The sequence below is a fragment of the Strongylocentrotus purpuratus genome, unplaced genomic scaffold, assembly GCF_000002235.5.
Source record: "Strongylocentrotus purpuratus isolate Spur 01 unplaced genomic scaffold, Spur_5.0 spur5_contig_817, whole genome shotgun sequence".
In the NCBI taxonomy this organism is placed as follows: domain Eukaryota; kingdom Metazoa; phylum Echinodermata; class Echinoidea; order Camarodonta; family Strongylocentrotidae; genus Strongylocentrotus; species Strongylocentrotus purpuratus.
Window position 1 is genome coordinate 300,754 of NW_022145521.1, and position 20,172 is coordinate 320,925.

At 37.2% G+C, this 20,172-nt stretch overlaps 1 protein-coding gene across 7 annotated transcripts in view; it reads right to left on the reverse strand.

Moving 5' to 3' along the window:
• LOC115918471 (dual specificity protein phosphatase CDC14AB-like) overlaps positions 1–20,172 on the reverse strand; it is a 66,821-nt gene that overhangs the window by 17,072 nt on the left and 29,577 nt on the right. For 4 of the 7 annotated variants that reach the window (XM_030980093.1, XM_030980099.1, XM_030980129.1 and 1 more), the window contains exons 6-14: positions 17,461–17,590; positions 13,449–13,536; positions 12,736–12,966; positions 11,756–11,894; positions 10,846–10,993; positions 8,086–8,207; positions 5,704–5,754; positions 4,241–4,267; positions 446–466 (exon numbers count right to left, since the gene is read on the reverse strand). In XM_030980093.1, the coding sequence (XP_030835953.1) occupies positions 446–466; positions 4,241–4,267; positions 5,704–5,754; positions 8,086–8,207; positions 10,846–10,993; positions 11,756–11,894; positions 12,736–12,966; positions 13,449–13,536; positions 17,461–17,590 (957 nt within the window). The remainder of the gene's footprint in view (positions 1–445; positions 467–4,240; positions 4,268–5,703; positions 5,755–8,085; positions 8,208–10,845; positions 10,994–11,755; positions 11,895–12,735; positions 12,967–13,448; positions 13,537–17,460; positions 17,591–20,172) is intronic. The other 3 variants (XM_030980111.1, XM_030980106.1, XM_030980117.1) reach the window with 3 other exon arrangements.

Consider the following 20,172-nt stretch of genomic DNA (forward strand, 5'->3'; position numbering starts at 1 on the left):
GAGAGAGAGAGAGAGAGATAGAGAGAGAAAGAAAAAGAGAGAGAGAGAGAGAGAGAAAGAGAAAGAGAGAGAGAGAGAGAGAGTGGGTGAGAGAGAAATAGACAGATACAGCTATAGACAGAGTGAAACTTGAATATTTGAGGCAAATGTTTTGTAAATCTCAAGTGAATTTTGCATTTATGCAAGGCAAACTTTGTGCAGTCAAACCTATAGTGAACAAAAAGGGGAAAAAAAAAAAAATCACGTTTGCATCCATTTACAATCCACCCAGTGCAAAGGAAAAGGATAATACTTCAAACGTTAACAAAGCTAATGTTAAGTGTTCTATCTTTTTAAAAGTGGATAGCAGAATGCTGGCAAAATGAGAATACAATAAAAGTATCACTCTGTAAGTTAGATTCTAAGCAATAACAGCAAACAGTTGGAAGTGATGCAGGTAGCTTACTTTTTACTACTTGCTTTGTTCCTGTTGCCATGCCGACATCATCAGTTGAAGGGGTAGGTTGGGATCGGAGTGATAAATATAAAGGGGTGGGGGGTGGTCGGTGGTATAAAATGGTAAAGGGGAAGGGATTTGGGGAAGAGGGAGGATGAATGGGTCAGAGAAAAAAATAGAGAGAGAGAGCATAAATATGGGATTTTTAAATATCGATCAATGCATTTCATGCCACACAGCAACTCAGGGGAACGTAAAAATCCAAAGTGCAGGACTTCCAAAATACCATCAAAATATAAACCTATTCCCAGTTACCATTGCAAGAAGATTGCAATTAAACTTTTAAATAATGCACCAATCAGCACGAAGCAGTCAACTATTTGTTGAAACAAAAGGTGTTGATTGGTTGATAGCTGATTGAGTAATGATAGAAAATGGAGATCTAAGTGAGAAAAGTGATTGAGCTACAAGAGCACAAGAACCCCACAATAAAACCTTTATATTCAGTTATGACAAGGTAAACGGCAGCGGGATTTTCACGACTCAGGTATAATACGCTTCACTTTTCTGTATCTTATTTAAACACAGAGCTAAGAGAATACATCGTCGGCCGGGTGGCAGAATGGCGTTAGCGAGTCGAAAACTACTTTTTGAAATATTCGCATTTAAAGATTTGTTTTATATCTAAACTGCTTTCCGTTCCGAAAATTGGTTTAAAAAATAAAAGACTAATAGAAATGTTGTACATGTAGTAGAACACGGCCACATTTTTTTCTTCTCGGAAATAAGTAAGTTTTATAAAAGTTTGAAGCGATTTAGTGCTAACGCCCTTCTGCTTAAAGTTTCATTATTGACCTGAAATACGAGCTAACGCCCTTCTGCCAGCCAGGCGACGACATGTGAAACTGTTGTTGCATGCAGTTGCCAGTCATTCACACGTTATAAAACAAAACGTTGTTGTTTTGGAGCAGTTTATCCTTTGATTCCTTTCATATCTGAATCAGCCTTAAGAAACTGTCAGGCTTCAACACAAGTCTGTTAAAGGGAATCAATACAGATAACTTATTCTTAAAGAAATTAGGGTTGTGCTTTATCTCTTTGTTGTGACCTCTGTATGAAGGGGTTACTGTGAATTTTAGATGGTCCTTCTGCCTTAGACTCCATTTTCAAGCCCTTGTTAAGATCAAGTGCTTTCCTCACATTAAAAAGCATTGGTTTGAAATCAAGTACCGGTGACACTAGAGTGATTTCTTTGAACCACAGAAAGAAATTGTTTAATCACGAGCAGAAAAATCCTGTTTAAATCGACATTCCCAACATTGAAACATCTACTTTAAGACCAGAAACTTTTACATCCATGAAATGTACATGAATTTAAAGTTTCTGGCCATGAAAATGGATGTCCTTTATGAAGGCACAAAAATGTCATGTTCCAAAAGAGTCATGTTTGACTTTACTGGATGTGAAACTAATACAAGCTACATTTATCACACTATCAAAACATCAATGACAGATACACTTCATGTTCATGACGACACATAAACAATCCATTCAAAAGCTCCTGTAAGATGTTAAGAGTACTAAATAGTAATAAGTTAGACCTTGGTACCGTCTTGCGAATGATTCAAATGGATCACAACTCAAATTGTATTGCAACTCCTATCTCTTCAGCACACAGTTGTGATTAATTTCAAGTTGCAATTTATTTGAATCAATCAAAACTCTTTATAATACAAGGCCCTGGTAGTTGAAATTTTTGGTATTAAGAGCAAGCAACAAAAAGCCAAACCAACTGATCTTTGTATCGAGCAGGATTCATTTCCAAAAGGTACATCCGTAATCTAGTATCACAAGACATGTCTGAAGGAGATTGTTATTGGTATAATTTCCTTTTGATATGTAATAGATTTATATTTACAATCATTTGATATTACTTTCAGTTTCTTTTATAGCACGAAGGATCTCAAACGGTTCTGAACTTGGTACTGATTTTCTTTTGACTTTTCAGAATATTTTTTTGTTTGTTTAATTATAACCAACATTAACCAACAATTGAGACTGCCACTGAAAATGAGTTTTCTGCTACTTGATCAGCCAATGTCTACAAGTAATTTTTAATGGAAATATTAACAAGGTTTGTTCAACAACAGAAATCTACATTTCTATTCTCTTTAACCTAAACAATTACTCTACAGTTACATAAATTGGTCAACAAACTTGTACTTAAAGGCATTGTTTAACAATATTTCCAGTATTACAAATCTGAGACGCAATGGCCCTACGTGTTATCAGTGTCTGTGATATGGTGTAATATTGAAGCCCTAAAGAAATTGCGCTTGAAAATGATCATAAAGTGCTTTAAAACAGTAAAATCTTTGGGTTACCGGTTTTACCATACTAATTTTCTCCAATAGACTGTAGTGTTATAAAAAATATTGGGAAAATGGTTTTTGAAATTTCGAATTCCAATCATAAATATCTTGATAATCAAACATGCGATCGGCTTGTGAAAGTCATGGGATTCCTGTCTGACCTAAAGGTTTATACATGTAATTATGATTGCAGCATGAGCTAAATCCAGGATTTTGTCAAGAGAATCTAAGGTAAAGATACCCAATCCCTCTAACCACACAACAGTTTTTCCCCCTCTTTTAACACAGGAAATGTCTTCCTACAGCAACACACTCCAAAAAACACCCAAGAAGAATAAAAGAAGATAAATTGAATTTACACCATTTTTGTACCAAAGAGTGTTCATTGATTTCATCTTGTATGACAGCACTTCAAATCACCACAGTAGCAATGTCTTTTGAACCAGAATAGGTATCTTATATACATGTAGCCTTATACAGTATTAACAGTACAGTATTTACATCATCACTCAATAGAAATCCCATAGATATACAAAACAACGGTCCAAATCCATTGCACAGCAAGGCAGCTCTGTTATTCTTGTAATTGAATTTTGTCACTCCATGCCATGCAATTTTGTTGTGCATTCACAAAAAGGTTTGATGGAATGACTGATTTCTTTGAATGCTTGATCACGGCATAAAACAATCAATATTACAGCATTTGCATAATATGTATTTTCTACTTTTACTCACACTACTGCTACTGCTACTAATACTCCTACTACTATTTCTAACGATAATGCTGCGACTACAACTACCACTACTATCACTTCTACTACCACTATCTCTACCACTATCACTACCACTACTATCACTGCTACTACTGTCATCATTACCACTACTACCACTACTGCTACTACTACCACTACCACTACAGTTAATGCTACTACTACTGTTACTTCGTCTAGCTTTTACATTTATTTTCAATGTTACTGACAATCAAATTTCAACTACTGGGTTCTAATAAGAAATGTTAAACGTAAACATTACACAAAATTGTTTCTTTACTTGGTCACTTCAATTGGCCTAAGGCAATTAGTAAGACACCCTTCTCTTGTTTTAACCAACACAAACATGACATAGTTGTTACAAAACAGACCTCTAGATACTACACTAACAAAGTACTTTTTGGGTCCGAATCTGGAAAACTATTACAGAATCAGTTATGCTATAATATTAGCACTTCTTTAACAAACCAAAAAAAACGTGCCTTTTTATATTTTAAAATTAGTCCTGACTACCCATTTAAAGAGTAATGCAAGTTAAAACAAGAATATATGGTTATAAAGATTTAGAGCTACACGTAGTATCATATTCACAGAGTTAATATTTAGCATATAGCCTTGCAAAATATGCAGGCAAGGTGCTATGTGATGCGATAATACGATACCTCAGAAACGTCCGCAGAAACTGAGGACTGCGTTGATATATTTTTAAAGGAGTGGTGTGAATTTGATAAAAAAAGGAAAATAATAAGATACAGCACAAATATTATATAATGCATTTGAAAAAATTGCAATTTGACTCACATTAGAGTTTGAGGAGGATTTTGTGATATATTGGAAAATGTGTACTTTTATTTGGTTTAATCTGGGTTAGTCATGAGTGTTTTTAAGCAGGAACTTAGAAAAGTATCAACAAATAGAAAACATGAGTTTCCTTCAAATGAATAAGCAAGGCTTGAATTTAAATGCTTCAATCAGTAAAATAGTTCAAAAGTGTAATTGGCAGATGTGCTTGGTATAGGATTCCAAAAATGTGTAGAATCAATAAAATATGAAATGATATTTTTTAAAGTTGACTTTGTATACTAATCCAATGACAAATTATTAGCTGATGAAAAGCATGTCACACACAAACTCTGAAAAGGCCATATGATAAAGAGATGATTAAAAACTTAAATCACCACCCCCTTCTCTACAAGATTGCTCACTCCTTAGCTTTTCTTCTTTGATGTGATATGACACCAAACTGTGGAGACGGAACACCTCTCAAAAGCAGTATAATTTGTACATTACTTTTACCTTGTACCTTTCACTCATGGCTGTGAAAGATAATGTGTGGTGTAAATCTATTGTCCAGGGCCGGTATTCAATTCAATACTTAGCATAAGTAGGAAATTTACTAAGTAAATGGCTAAGTTAAGTAATTTACTTTCGTATTCAAATCGCATTTTCGACTTATACTTACGCAAGACAAAATCTAAGTAAAATACTTACTGATAAGCATTGTGACGTCACACGGTCAATCAAAAGTAATGCGCCATTGATGCGTTGCAATAAATGCGTGCTGATATAATTGTGCGCAGGTTATAATACTGTGTAAGAATATCATATGCCTGCCGATCAAGGCCTCAAAATAATTGACTTAAGTCTTGTATGGAGTTGGCTTAGATTTAGAGTAAAATACTAAGTAAAAAGCTTAAATTTTGTACTAAGTATTGAATTAAATACGGGCCCAGGTCTTGCCTTTGCTCTAGTGAGTTTACTAGACATAAATGTGCCCACCGTCACAGGCTTTTTGAGATAGAACCTTCTGACAAGTTCTCTCTCATTTTTAAGCCTGCCACATACGATACTTCAATCTGATCTTGCAAGAAAGTGTTTTGAGCCATAGGTGTTTGTTTTTTTGTTGGGGGGGGGGGGAAGGGGGTGTCATATATTTCGGACAATTAATTACGCCGTCTCGTCTAAGAATCCTGGCTCTGCCACTGCATATAAACACAAGTTCACATAAAACTGTATGAGGACGCCTTTAATAAGTAATGGGAAGAAACACTGTTTCAAAGGAAAGTTTAAATGATAGAAGTACAACTGGGAAGCATGTACATAAGAAACCATACATGGTACTAACCTTAATGGCTGTGAGGAGGTTGATCGGGTGTGAATTTTGCCTTCATCTAACCTACAAGAAGGCAAGTAAAAATAACAATACAATGACATCTTTAAAACAATTAATTCAAATGCATACAAATTCGAAACACCTTGGCTGTAGTTGACATTGAGTGTAGTTTTAACACCCTTCTGCTATGATATTCCACATTTATATCATCACTGTTCACAAATTTAATAATAAGTTCACAATTCCACATAAAACTTACAGGTGTACATGTACATGTACACAAAATTACATTGCAAGATTATTTGAATAAACTTGTAGATTGCTGTCTTCCATAAAATAAAAATGTCTTTACAAAGTTTACACTTTATTTTTTATTTTCAACCTATTCCTGAGTCCATGATAAATTAATCAGAATAAGATTGTAATAAAGAGATGATGGGTCAGTCTATGTTTAACATACATGCAAACCTGTCTATAAAGGCCTGCAAAAGGGACAATGAGAAAGGTGGCCTTTCCTAGACAAGTTTTAAGACAAATTATCATCCGAGAGAGACAATTAAGGGTGACCACTACCGTATATACAGGAAGAAATGAAAGGTTGCCACTACGGCAGGCTTGACTGTGTTAAAATGTTACAAAAAGAAAGTGTACACTTTATCAACTTCGTATTAAATGAAAACAACATTTTCAACTCCATCTCTTCCCCTTTCTAGATATTCCCATCAATTTTTCCAATGCTTATTTCAGGAACACTCTTTTAGATTACCATAGCATGCATTTCTGGTGATCTTAACGGAATTCGTTTCAGGGGGATCTCACATTGGCTCCAGGGATAGGGATAAGTGCAATGAGGTTTAGGCTAGATTTAGGATTAGGGATGAGATTAGGTAAAGTGTCGAGACCAGGGTGGACGTCAGGAGTTCGGTTAGTATAAAGAATGAACCACAACGCAAACGTTCTCGCAAAACTTGTACAGGAGAATTTTTTTTTCAGGCTGACGAAATCGAGGGGTCCAATGCAGCCATATCTCAGTTTACCTTGACATGTTCATTTTCATCCCACACACACCCAGGCCCATAAAAAATATTCTCCCAGGTCTAGAAGATGGAGAGAGAACGAAAGGAGTATAAAGAGAAACAGATAAATATTACAAGAGACAAATACAAAGCACAAAATGAGTGACAGAATGCAATAAGAGAGAGAGAGAGAGAGAGAGAGAGAGAGAGAGAGAAAGAGGGGGAGAGAGAGAGAGAGAGAGAAAGAGGGGGAGAGAGAAAGAGAGGGGGAGGAGGGAGAGAGTAGCGAGAGAGAGAAAAGGAAATGACAAATACAAAGCAGGAAATAAGTAACAGAATGCAATAAGTGAGAGAGAGAAAGAGAGAGGGGGTGGGAGGGAAAGGGAGAGAGAGAGAGAGAGAGAGAGAGAGAGAGAGAGAGGGGGGGGGGGGGAGAGAGAGAAAGAGGAATAGGGAACAGACATTGGCAAACTCAAACCATTAGAATACAAGAATTATCTCGTTTTTCATTACTAAAAGTACCAGCATTATTCATTGATTTTGAGCTCTTTTACCATTACGATCCTGAAATTGCAGTATCAAATGACAACAAATGCCTATTTTTGTCTTTTTATATTTTACCAAAAAAATAAAAATAAAACAGTTATCACACTAATGGCTGCACCTCATAATGCAAAAGTTATCCCTTTGCTTCTCCAGGCATTCGCAGTATAAAGTATACGGGAATGATAAAATACAGGAGCCACTAGTATAACAAGATTATATGGTGTAAAATGAAGATAATGAATTTAAAGTAAATCAAATTAGTGTAAGTAACCTGACGCATGCTCTGGCAACATTGCACTGGGCTTTATTGAGTCCTAAGATGGTTAGGGTTATGAATAACATTTGGTACATGGCTGAAGTTGGGGATTCGGTAAATGTAGAAAATTGACTGCTGAACAATTATCACCAGAGCATGTATCGTAGGATCTCTTGCTCACATGAAAATGGATATATTTTTTTTCTTTTCCCCCCAATATCTGTGATATTTGAATATTTATGATATAATAATGATAATAATAATATTGGATATTTATATAGCTCACATATCCACCCTGCAAGGTGCTCAAAGTGCTCCAATATTACCCCGGCTCTGCTAGGTTACCGATTTCGGTGCTCACAGCATTCAAGGATTTCCTTCCTACCGGTACCCATTTACTTCACCTGGGTGGAGTGTGGCAAATGTAGATCAATGTCTTGCCAAAGGACATTAGTGCCGCGGCAGGATTCGAACCGCGGACTTGTGATCGACAGTTCTGCGACGTATCCACTCGTCCTGGACACCTCTACATATGAATATTTATGATATATGAAATGTGATATGTGTGATTCTTACTTGAGACTGCCCGTGGTGGCCGACCTTGCCTTCCTTGAGACCTTGAGCTGTCGAAGCTTGTCCCCTTGGGTCATGGCTTGTGAGCCGCTCAGTGTGGACCGAAGCTTGTATTGTTCACCGGGCTGCGTGATTAGAAGGAATTAAAGATATTGATTGTGTTATTGAATTAAAATCAACAAAAATTATAGCATGTTTGATATCAAAGATTATGTCTGATAATGCATGTTGAAAACCATAAGGACGTGTAATTCATATTACAGAAATCTCTTATGGATCCCAGCATACAACATGCTTTTCAATAGATTACATATAAATGTCTCAATCTTTCAAACTGATAATTTATCAAAATATTGAAGGATAATACACCTGTTTTTCCCAATTTACCCAACCATGTCATTGCACTGGATTAAGAACTTATATGTGATGCCAATGCACTTTATTCTGATGATAATACAACAGCATAGTAGAGGAGCTAAGAAATAAAGGGAAAGTCCTAAGAAGCAACAAAAGATGTCCTAGATAAGAAGAGGAATGATTTTATTATTATTTTTAATGGCAAATTAGAGAGGGAGGGAGTGACATCCCCCCTCCCCATTCATGAAAGATAACATCAGCAGGTTTGGGAGAACATGTGAATTGTGACTAAAACCCTCTGTGATCAATGTTCTAAAACACAGTGCAATAATGGAGCTGTCAGAAGATCATGCAAGAGCCCATCTTGACTGAGAGGATAACAATTTCACCTGGGGAGAATTTGTAAGATGAAGGCAAATTAATAAGATTCCCAGATTGATTTTGAACATTAAAATAAGACTGTTAGAAAGATGTTTAATTAACTATTGCACTTGGAGAGAGTTTGGTACATAAATTAACCTCGACATGGCTCACAGAGTAATTTTGTACACTTTAACAAGACTGTAAAAAGGTTTTAATTGAAGATGTGAGTTTATAGACCCTCATCACATCCTCAGTAATCATCATGAAGCCAACTTATAATGCCTTCTCTCAAGGAGTTTCTGTTAGAATCTCTACCCTTGCATACGATGGCAGGATTAATAGCAGCAGATCAATAATCAATAATCAATAGAGCTTGCAGGGCAGCCAACCCAGTCACAATAGACCTGGGTTCTAAGTGGGTGATTCTGAATAGAAGACTCAGACTACTACCTCTGTCTCTAAACAAAAGTGGGATACCAGTAGCTTAGGACTATAGTCAATATTGTCCTCATTATTGGCGTCGTGTGACTCTCCTACCATTGTCTCTTTGAGTGATATGGTGTATGTGATCTTTTGATCAAGAAAATAATAGCAAGGATTCTCAATAGAGGTTCGGTCCAAAGATTGATTTGTATCATTTGAACAGCGAGGTGGCTCAGTCGGTAAAGTGTCTGCCTGTCGAACCAAAGATCTCAGGTTTGAATCCCACCCAGGTGGATGACTGAAGCCTGCATTGTGTCTCAACGTGCCCCTCCCCTTGTTTCATAGACGCAGGCTATGTTAAGTGGAAAACACTCTGTCCCTCAGATAGGACGTTAAATGGAGGCCCCATGTAAAGGAGAGTCACCACCCTTGCACGGAACCCACTGCGCTATTCGTATAAGAGTAGGGGGGAAACCCTGGTGTGGTGGTCTACCTGAACACCCCAGTATATACAACTGCAAGAATCTTCAGGATTGAAGGAGGCAGATTATCAATTTGAAGAAGAAGAAGAACATGGAACAAGGAAAGAGATTAAAGATTCATTCCAGTTAACAAGACTCTGTGCTCAATAGTAAGTATTGAGGATGTCATGAGGGTTCTGTCTTCAAAGACAAATTCTACATGTATTTGAAGAGTTGCTCTGTAAAACGAGAGGGCGAAAATGTTGGACCATGCTCACATTGTACACATTTCGGGCATACAAAACTTGTATAAATATGTGTGCAAGTCATATGCAGAAAATGTATATGATCAGAGAAAATTGTAAAGCATAAATTATTGCGCACCATACATTCTCAACATGGACCGATTTGATCATGACAATCTTTATTAAATCACTGATATGTGACCAGCCTTTAAAGGAGGGTGGAGAAGAAAAACATTATAATCAATGAAATTCAAGAAATTTAGAATATTATGCCAGTTTAACACTTCATAAACAAGATTCAATTCAATTAATGATTTGAAAACACCACTGACACTGAAAAACAATCATTTAAACAAGCCTCCACGAGCGATTCGAAGCGAGAATGTGAAGGCGATCGTTTTCGGTCTAAGGGCTGTGACGTAAGAGGGAAGACACGATGCCATGATAATATTATGCAGCGATGGAGGTGCTACACAAATAGCTTCTGTTTGCCCTTTCCTAAGAATACTTCCACCTGTGTCATGGAGTGCACTGCTGGTCCATAAATGAATAATAATTACATAACTTTCATGAGCACGTATCCATTATTCTGTCTCAGTGTATTTTTACAATTTGGTCTGCGATGACCTTTATCTGCTCATGCTCAGACTGCAACTATGAACTGGCTTCTTAGCGACGGGTCTTCCCTCTTACGTCACACAAGTCCCGGATGTAAAAACTGAGTATAATACACAGCGGACAAAATTTAGAGTTGCAAATCGGTCACTTCAAACGAAGATTTCTTGGCTGGATGACATTGTTTGGCTTTCATACTTTATTTCATTTATAATACTTTCTTCTTTAAATACATGCTAAATTTATCAAAATCTGACAACATTGTTTTTTTTCTCCACCCTCCTTTAAGCTGCACCTACCCCATAGGATATTCCTCTATCGTCGTTGATGGAGATATCGTCTACAGCACTACAGAGTATCCTGGACACGCTGTTCTTATTTGCAATCTGCCCTTCCCTGGCCTTCTTCCTAAAGATGTCTCCTTGCACCCACATCGCTGCTTGCTTCCTGAAAGATTGATCAAATTAGAAATTAACAATTAATAAATGAAGAGAGACTTACTTCCTATTGATCATTAATTTCAAAATATAAACTCATTGAAGGGGAAGTCCAAACTTATAATAAGTTGGCTTTAATAATAACAAAAAGAAACATATCAGTGAAAGATTGAAGAGAATATGATAAACAATGAGTAAGTTACAAATATATAAAATTGAAATTGATTACAAATGCAAAGTGGCATATCTCTAACTCATGTATATAATAAGTTTGAGTACCTCTTTCGTTTGTTTTGTACTGAAATTTTCTCAAATGACGAATTCCTCTGTTGCTGATGAAGGATTAGCTCCATTTCATAAATGAGTAGTGCAATCATGCAATAATCATAAATTTAAATTAAAAAAAAAAAAATCCCCCGTTCCACAGGGTTCTTTATTTTCAAAACAAAATTCCATCATATTCAGTATATCCATACATTATATACAAATAATTAAAGACATAATTTCCATACACAATGGCTAAACACAGATAATAATCATTACGACCGAAAAACTTTGTGGCAGATGAAAATTAATGAAAATTAATATAAATTTTGATATTGGTTAAATTATTCTAAAAATCAGTTGCATTAGTTGTAGTCTACCAACACTTTTTCTACACATACATTGTATATCATACAAGTATAGTGTCGCTAGTTATAAAGCAACTCTCAACAATCAAAGACAAAAAGGATATTAATGAAGTGTTCGGGTAAGAAGACTCTGCACTCACTCTTCCATGTAGTGTTGCTGAGGCCCAATGACTGAGCCAGGCCGACATATCCTCATCCAAGCTATCACCTCTGCTGCTGTGAACCTGAAATGCTTCATGATGTAACATCCTATCAGTGTGCCCGTCCTGCCAAGACCAGCTGTAACAAGACAAACAACATCAAGAATACTGCTTTATAAATACAGCCAAACCTGTCTATAGCAACCGCCCAAGGGAAACACTAAAAGTGGTCTCGGTAGACAGGTTCATTTTAGTACATGTTTCAATGAGAAACCATTTTCAAGGGAAACAAAAAATGTGGTCTTTGTAGACAGGTGGTCATTAAAGCAGGTTTGACTGAACAACACCAATTTTATCGTTTCTTGATCAAAAGAAAAAGAAAATCATTGCAAAAAAAAAAGAGTGCAGAACTATATGCCAACCTTTATATTCAGCTTTCAGGGAGGATTCATTCAGAAATCATGGAGGTTCTTATCAATTGCAAACAGCATAATAGGAGTAATCTTTCAACAAATCAGGAGGCATTAAAATTTGTATGGAGTGAGTTTAATTTTTGTTGTTGTCTTTTTTGTTGAGGGAGCCTCCCTGAAAATCAGGAAGGGTTGGCATCTCTGAGAGTGTGCCACAAGGGTTACCATCTGTGTACGGGGAATGTTATCAAATTTTAGTGTTATCAAAGAATTCCCTATATCAAATGGTTACTTCCTAACTAATACCAATGGTGCAGTGGGCTTTTAAATGCATTTGTGATGACTGTCCTACACACAGGACCCCCATATACAGTGAAACCTGTCTATAAAGACCACCCAAGGGAGGCAAGAAAAGTGTCCTACACTGTATATGTACAGGTTCCTTTAGTACATGTTTCAATGAGAAACCATTTTCAAGGGGAACAAAATGTGTGGTCTTTGTAGACAGGTGGTCTTTCTATACAAGTGGTCACATAAAGAATACCCAGAGCATCAATACGAAAAGCCTACCTTTACAATGGACAGCGAGGGAACCTTCTGAACTCTCTGATATCGCAAGGAACTTCTGCAGGATCGAATCGCTGGGCGTGCTACCGTCGATAAAGAACAGGTCATAGTGATCGAAGCCGGCATCGGTAAAACGTCTGGCATCGTAGATCTTCTTGTTCAGTCGGACTATTGATGTGATATTGTGCTTACGGAAGTAGGGGAAGTATGCCTCAGGTGCGTGGTATGGATAACCTGAAATTGGTTATAAAAGAACATCATTCAATATCTTCTTTATGGTTTTAATCATTCCCTACAAAAACTAATATTTCAAACACTGGTCTTTTGCATAAAAAACATTTAGACAGTAATGAGATGATTCAGAACTCAACTTAAGCAGCTCCTGGACGTTACTTCATTATATATATTTTTTGGTAAAAAAAGAACGGGGGATTGCAGATATATGGATTTATGTGCAGGTGGAGATTTTTTTCCTCAACTTTCTCAAATAGAACTCATTTTGTATTTACAGCCAGCCTACAGTGTATATCTGTCTGACATTTGGTTGTGTCATACACAGCTGCAACATACAACAAATGTAAGTAAATGTAGGCATGTAGTCTACAGCTAAAACACTGCTCAGACCCCTTAATGCTACTAACGGATGTACATGTATATAGATTGGAAAAGGGTGGAGAACACTACAATGATAATAACCAAAAGTTTTTAAAAATTACCGTTTTCAATTTTGCTCTTGGGATGAGGCCCACTGAAAGCTAGGTACTTGTTGGGTACTATCCAATTGAAGTCTCCATTCTCTACTCTCTGTAAATATAAAGGATGAAAAGAAAAGGAATCGTATTAAATGTAAGGTTACTACATTGGTATTTGTACACTTCATAGTGTAAACAGAATATTACTCCAAAAGAAACACAGAATATTTGTTTATTTTCACTTTTAAAGGATTCGTTTAACAACGCCAAATCTGAGATGCATGATCCTATGTTTTATCAGGATCTGTGATATGGTGTAATATTGAAGCCCTTAGAAATTGCGCTTGAAAATGATCATGAAGTGCCTCAAAAAAGTGAAAATCTTTGAGTGACCGGTTTTACCATACTCCTTTTCCCCATCAGACTGTAGTGTTATAAAAACCGTTACAAAAACGGTTTTTGGAATTTCGATTTCCAATCATAAATATCTTGATAATCAGACAGGTGATCGGCTTGTAAAGGTCATGGGGTTCCTGACTGACCAAAAGGTTTATAATTATGATTGCAGCATGAGCTAAAACCAGGATTTTGTTTCAGAATCTGAAACAAAAATACCCTATCCCTTTAACACAAATTAAGGAGGAATACTGGTTTAAATGATCAGTAATCATGAATCTTCTGGAACCAACCGAAAATTCAACCCAGATAGAAGTAGTCAAACCTGCTTTTTAATAGTGACTATCTGTATAGAAAGGCCACCTGTTTACAAAGACCACATGTCGTGTTTCCCTTTAAAATGGTTTCTCATTGAAACATGTATTAAAGGAACTTTTACATGAAGACCACCTGCCTATAAAGATTAATTTTCTTGTCTCCCTTGGGTGGTCTTTACAGACAGGTTTCACTGCATATCATTGGCAATGTCTTGTACTCTGTGAGAGGTTTATAATTATCCAATGTGAATTATTAATGACAAATGTATCTCTTTAACACACAAAGAACCATAAGGATATACTTTCAGACAAGAGTTAACATTTTTTCATTCTCAATAGACGATTTGAAGCAGAAAGCAATTTCCTCAAAGTGAAACTAATATGTATGGGAACTTATTCATTCCCTTGCGATCTAAGTCAACAACTCATTGTTAAGTTTCTGAACAATGACAATAAAGCTACATGTGTCAATGATTTGCGCAAGTGCACAAATGTATTGCAACACGGATCTGTTAACACGGTGAGAACAACGTTTTTCTGAAGGGGCTTGTTTGAACTTCATACATATACGTGAAGGAGTATGTACATTAGTATTCATAATAAAATTCTTGCCATCAAATGTCAACATTTCTTTGTCAATGATATCTTCTTACTAAACTCAAATATCATGAGGGCAATTTCAATGAAAAATAGCAAGCAAAATACATTGACCTGATTATGGATGTACATGGTGGGATTTCATTTCCGTTAATAAGGATTTCGTTTTAAAATGTCAACATTTCCATATGATATGAGGGCAATTTCAATGAAGAATACCAAGCAAAATACGTTGACCTGATTTATCCATAACAGTACATCAGACTTAGTTCAATGACCAAGAAATATGCTAGAAAAGAAACATTTTTCATCTCTCCTCTCCTCTTCTCAAAAACTGCCTCGAGCGGAACAAACATCACGCTCCAGCACGTCACACCGCATCCCTCCCCTGTTCACGGGAGAAAGCGGGATGCCTGTCGCTAGGCAACGCGCAATGATGTCAATTTGCTGAAGGAATCAAATCAAATTGGCAAATCATACTCATGCATACAAATCAAGTGGCGCCGCCACCACGAAAACAACAAGGAATTCTCAATTTTGATATGGAATTCAAAGGGGTCCCCTTGCATGTTATTGCTTCTAGGGCATGGTTTTAAAACAAAACTGATGAATAACAACAAGCTGACTGCTTTCTACATGTGCGTATCATCTGCTGAGAGCCAGAAGGGCATTAGCTCATGTAAAGCGATACGCGTTAACGTCCTTCTAGTTCTCAGTTGCTGATCTCATGCATAAACCTCCATGGTAATTGATACTTCATAAATTGACATTGTCATTTTGGCGGGCTCCATCTGTTTCATGGATTTATTCATGAGCACTTTTGTCATTCAATCATCCGTGAAGTCAATTTATAGCATGTTTATCCCCCCCCCCCCCCGATCCCTCTAAGAGATGGGACTACATGAATGTATGTGCAGCAAAACTGCAACAAGAAATAATGTTTGTATATGTTTTTTTTGCGGCCGAATATTCGGGTACGAGAAATCGTACCCGAGTAGTTGTCAACCGTGCGGGTACTCGAGCATTCAACTACCCTTCACAGCCTTATTGAATGTGTACCTGTCCCTACTGAAAACCAAGTAGTACAGAACACAGATTCTATGAACGACATAACTTGAGAAGAAATATGGCAAAATTACATTAAATAATGCCCTTCTGGATGAGGCAAGTTCCCTTTTCAAATCATTGCCAATCTAAGCCTGTAATTCAAACAATTTAGAATGCAGGCATTACAAGAGATAAAGTCAGACTCCTCTGGATGTTGAAAATTGTATTTCCAAATTGGAATTTATTGGACTTCAATCAAAGCTACTACGGTCAAACAAGTCATGATTGTGAGTAGCTGAATTTTGAAAATTGAACCAAGTATTCATACAGATTGCTTTTCCTGCAACCGAACTGGAGTCATGTTAATCAAGGAAAAGAAATTGACTCAACTCCCTATTCAGTAAAACCTGTCCCCTATTAACAACAACCTGTATTTTTACCCAGCTGCACATTCTAGTTTCCATTGAAAACTTTTTTACTCCCACACAGACTTGACTCTTCTTTTCATCAAAATCTTTCAAGCAGTAGGCCTAACTAAAACCATATTTGAAAATGGGGAAATAGAAAGAGGCTCCAGCCCTCTTCCATTTGTTTGAAGAAGAAAACAAAAATTCAACGTCCATCAAGAGCAAGAATTTAGTATTAAAAAATAATGCAAATCTTTATTCATAACTTTGACTTTGAATGAATAATCTAGGACGATGATCATGAAAAAGAAACAGGCTCAAATAGTAATCTTGATGTATCGTAAACAAACAAACTTGTAGATTTATGGCTTTCCATTAGACCATTAAGGGATCTGACCTCATTTCTTTTACAAATCTAAAACGCTTCTCTTTTCAAATGGATTCCTCCCTTCATACAAATTGTCCCAACTCTGGCCCCCCCCCCCCCCCCCCCCCCCCCCCCCCCCCCCCCCCGTCATCTATCTTTACAGATGACTACAGATGCCTGTCAGTGAGTGAGACCCAGAATGTAGGGGAAAAGAAGAAAAAAATACGCCCACATCGGTCTCGTCTCACCCTGGCATTGACCTTGGCGTGCCTCCGAGTCGACCTCTAGATGACCTTTAGATTCCTCAGAATGATCAGATATGAAATATTGCTGGTTTATTTATAACCATTTTGGAGTATTTTGTTATTGCGGTCTTGGTCGGAAACAATCTGATAGGAATGGGTTTTAAATAGTTGGCTACTCTTGAAATTTAGTGCTGAAACTGGAGCTTTTAGGTATGATAGGACTGTGTGTTTAGGAGGGCAAAGATACTTGCCACCCAAATTCTAATAACAAAATATTATCAATCTCTTTCAAATGTAGGCGACTGAGGTACCAGTTAAAATCTACACAACTGGTGTGGGATTTATGTGTTTGTTTTTCTTGTGCTCATGAATTTAAAGGTTTCAGGATTTTCATTGTTTCAGATGGGTAAACGGAAGATCATCCACAATATCCAGTTGTTATGACTGAAATTGAAATCATTGTCGAACATAACATTGACTACATGCTTGTAATAGAAGTTTGAAAGAAACCCATGTTCATGTACAATGTTTGCTTGCTCAAGCGTTATTCCTGTGAAGCTAAGCAATAAATAATGGAATCAACACTTCAGCGATTGCACTCTGCGGTATCCCCAGACACGACAATCTGACGGAAGAATCTGAATATCAAATCTGGCGTACCTCGTAATGCTCGTACTCCTCCACATCAAAGTTCTCAAAGTCAAGGAAGCCGTGCGTGACTGCCTTGTCGATGCCCTTCAAGCAGTCCAATAGTGTAAGGTTGTACGTGCATGCACCAAACGAAGCGTCCCTGCATTAGAAGACAAGAAGAAAGATAGATGTTAGAGGCAGTTTCAGGGAAGTGACGTTTGTTGCACATGTAAGGTTAAAGTATTCACATTTGACATCAAATGAACATAAAAAAGAATACTGTTTTAATCCACTATATTTCTTTCAGGATGGGAGAACCATCATTTTAATAATAACACTGACCGGAGTTATGCAACAGAAAAATCTGGAAAAAAATTGATAATCAAACATTCAAGGAAGAGTGCAAATTGATAAAAAAAGAAAAGGATAAAATGGAATACCAGTTTTGCTGACTTTGCTAAACTTCAACTTTATACAATCATACAGGGAACTGAGAATTCCCATATGATCTCTCTGCTACAATGGCAAGTTCATCAGCTGGTGTGGCGCTTTCTAACTTTTCAGAATTGTTTACAAGCCAATGCTAGCATATCTGAGAGATCGGGGATAGTCCAGCAACAATTACATACATTTTATGTTTTGCCCCATGCCACGTCAACACACACTATTTGAAACTTTGAAGCAACAGTCTACATCAAAGACTCCAATATCGGACTGAGTGCTGTGCCTATGATATTCCACAATTTTGAATTTTAAAGTCAATCTATGTACGGGTGCTTCAGCAGCGCCCCTAAATTAGGGCACAGTGTAAAATGACTTTCAGTCTTAATGTGAACAGGGTCTAGTGCTGGTTCAGCTGCAACCCTTTCACACCCACACTTATAAATAACTGATACAAGCAAACACACAAGAAGTACCTAATAAGGGCCTCCGTCAGGTAGAGATAATGATTATACTGCAAAAACCACCTGTTTGCATTGAACTTTAATTAAGGATCTAGCTAACCCTTCCCCCTTTATAGAAAGGCTTTCTTCATACAGTGCATGTACCTCAGACAACAGTAATACACATCAGCTACATGTATTAAAGACTATAAAGATTAAGTCAAAACATAAAGTGTATGTATAAATTGTCTATAAAGGACACAGTAGTTACAAATAGCAAAGAGTAAAAAATTCTATGAGGATCTATGACATACTCAAAGGTGGGGGGGGGGGGGCAAAAACAGCACAGGTTTTTTGTAAATAATGCAGATCTCAACGTCTTTGTATCCACACCAATAGACTCTGCAACATATACATTGTCATGAGGTTAACGTTACAAGTGGTCTGTATCAACAGGTGGTCACTGAATGTTTGGAATCTCCATATTATATGCCCTCTAACAGTTTGAACTTCAATAAAGAAAAGCCTACCCATGGGCATTCTCCCCTATTGGCCTGTACCCCACCACCCCCCCCCTTCCCAACCACCACCACCTCCTTGCCCCATCTTCGTAGCCACCTTCGCTGCAAAGTTTCAGTAGTCCATTAACTCATTATTTATAAGAACCCACTTCATGCAGGACCCCATCCAGAAGCCTTGTACCCCATCAATATTCATTTCTTGCATGAAGATGATGACTGCTATGGTAAGCTGGCATGCATGCGAGCAGCTTGGCTTGGGATTAAGGGTAAAATCTATCGGCCTCTGTGAATGTCCCCGTAAATTGATTAGAGAAAGATGAAGGAGAAGAGAGCATACAGGTGCATCTTAGGGCTGGCTAGAATTTCCTGCAGGATATATAAGTTAAGTAGATGAGCGAGGTCTAGTGGTCCACATACAAAAACTGGAATCTGACTGTATAGAAGCAATATATTTATTGAATTTAAAAAAACATAAAAGTTAAAACCTACCCCTTTTTCAAGTAACCTTTGCATTTTTTATATCTATCAATAGTCTATCATCTTGGCCTTCTGAATAAAGTTTATAGTTTCTTGTTTTGAAAGTTGGATGGTATTCATGACTACCGTTTAGAAGTACCTATAAAACCATATCGGTAAAACGTACATACATAGCCTATTTCTGTCATCGTATTGGATGAATCTTGTGACCTTTTATTGAATTCTTGCACTTTTACATCTATGGAATGTTGGCTTTTTGTCAAAGTTTCTTGTTTTGAGAATTGGGAGGAAGATATCCCATGGTTACATTCATTTCATAGTTTCATACCTATATCAAAATGTCAAAAAAACTTTACAAAGGATTATAGTATGTACACATATATGCACACATAGGCCTTTCCTATTGGAAATTTTCTGCCCTCTTGCACTATTGCACTTTTTACATCAATCAACGGTCCACATGATCATCTTGGCTTCTTGTCAAAGTTTCTTGTTTTGAGAGTTGGAAGGAAGATATTCCATGGTTACTGGGTGGGCTTATGGCAGGACTGCCCACTCCAGTGAAGCAGAAATAGAAATGATAGTTTTGATATTCAAGGCTCTCAAGAAGTCACACAAAGGTCTACATGCGCTATCTCCACAGTCAGTAGGTGGGGTCGTGGGTTCGAACCCTGGCCGCGTCATACTAAAAGACGTTAAAAGACGGGAGTTGCTGCTACCTTGTTTGGCGTTCAACAATAAGGGATAGAGCAGCGTCGATCGGGCTGCTCAGTGGCTGCCGGGCTCATGATCAATTGGGCAAAAAGAATTTCCAGTTTCGGTTTTAACTTAAATAAAATTTGGAGTAGACTTAAAAAGAT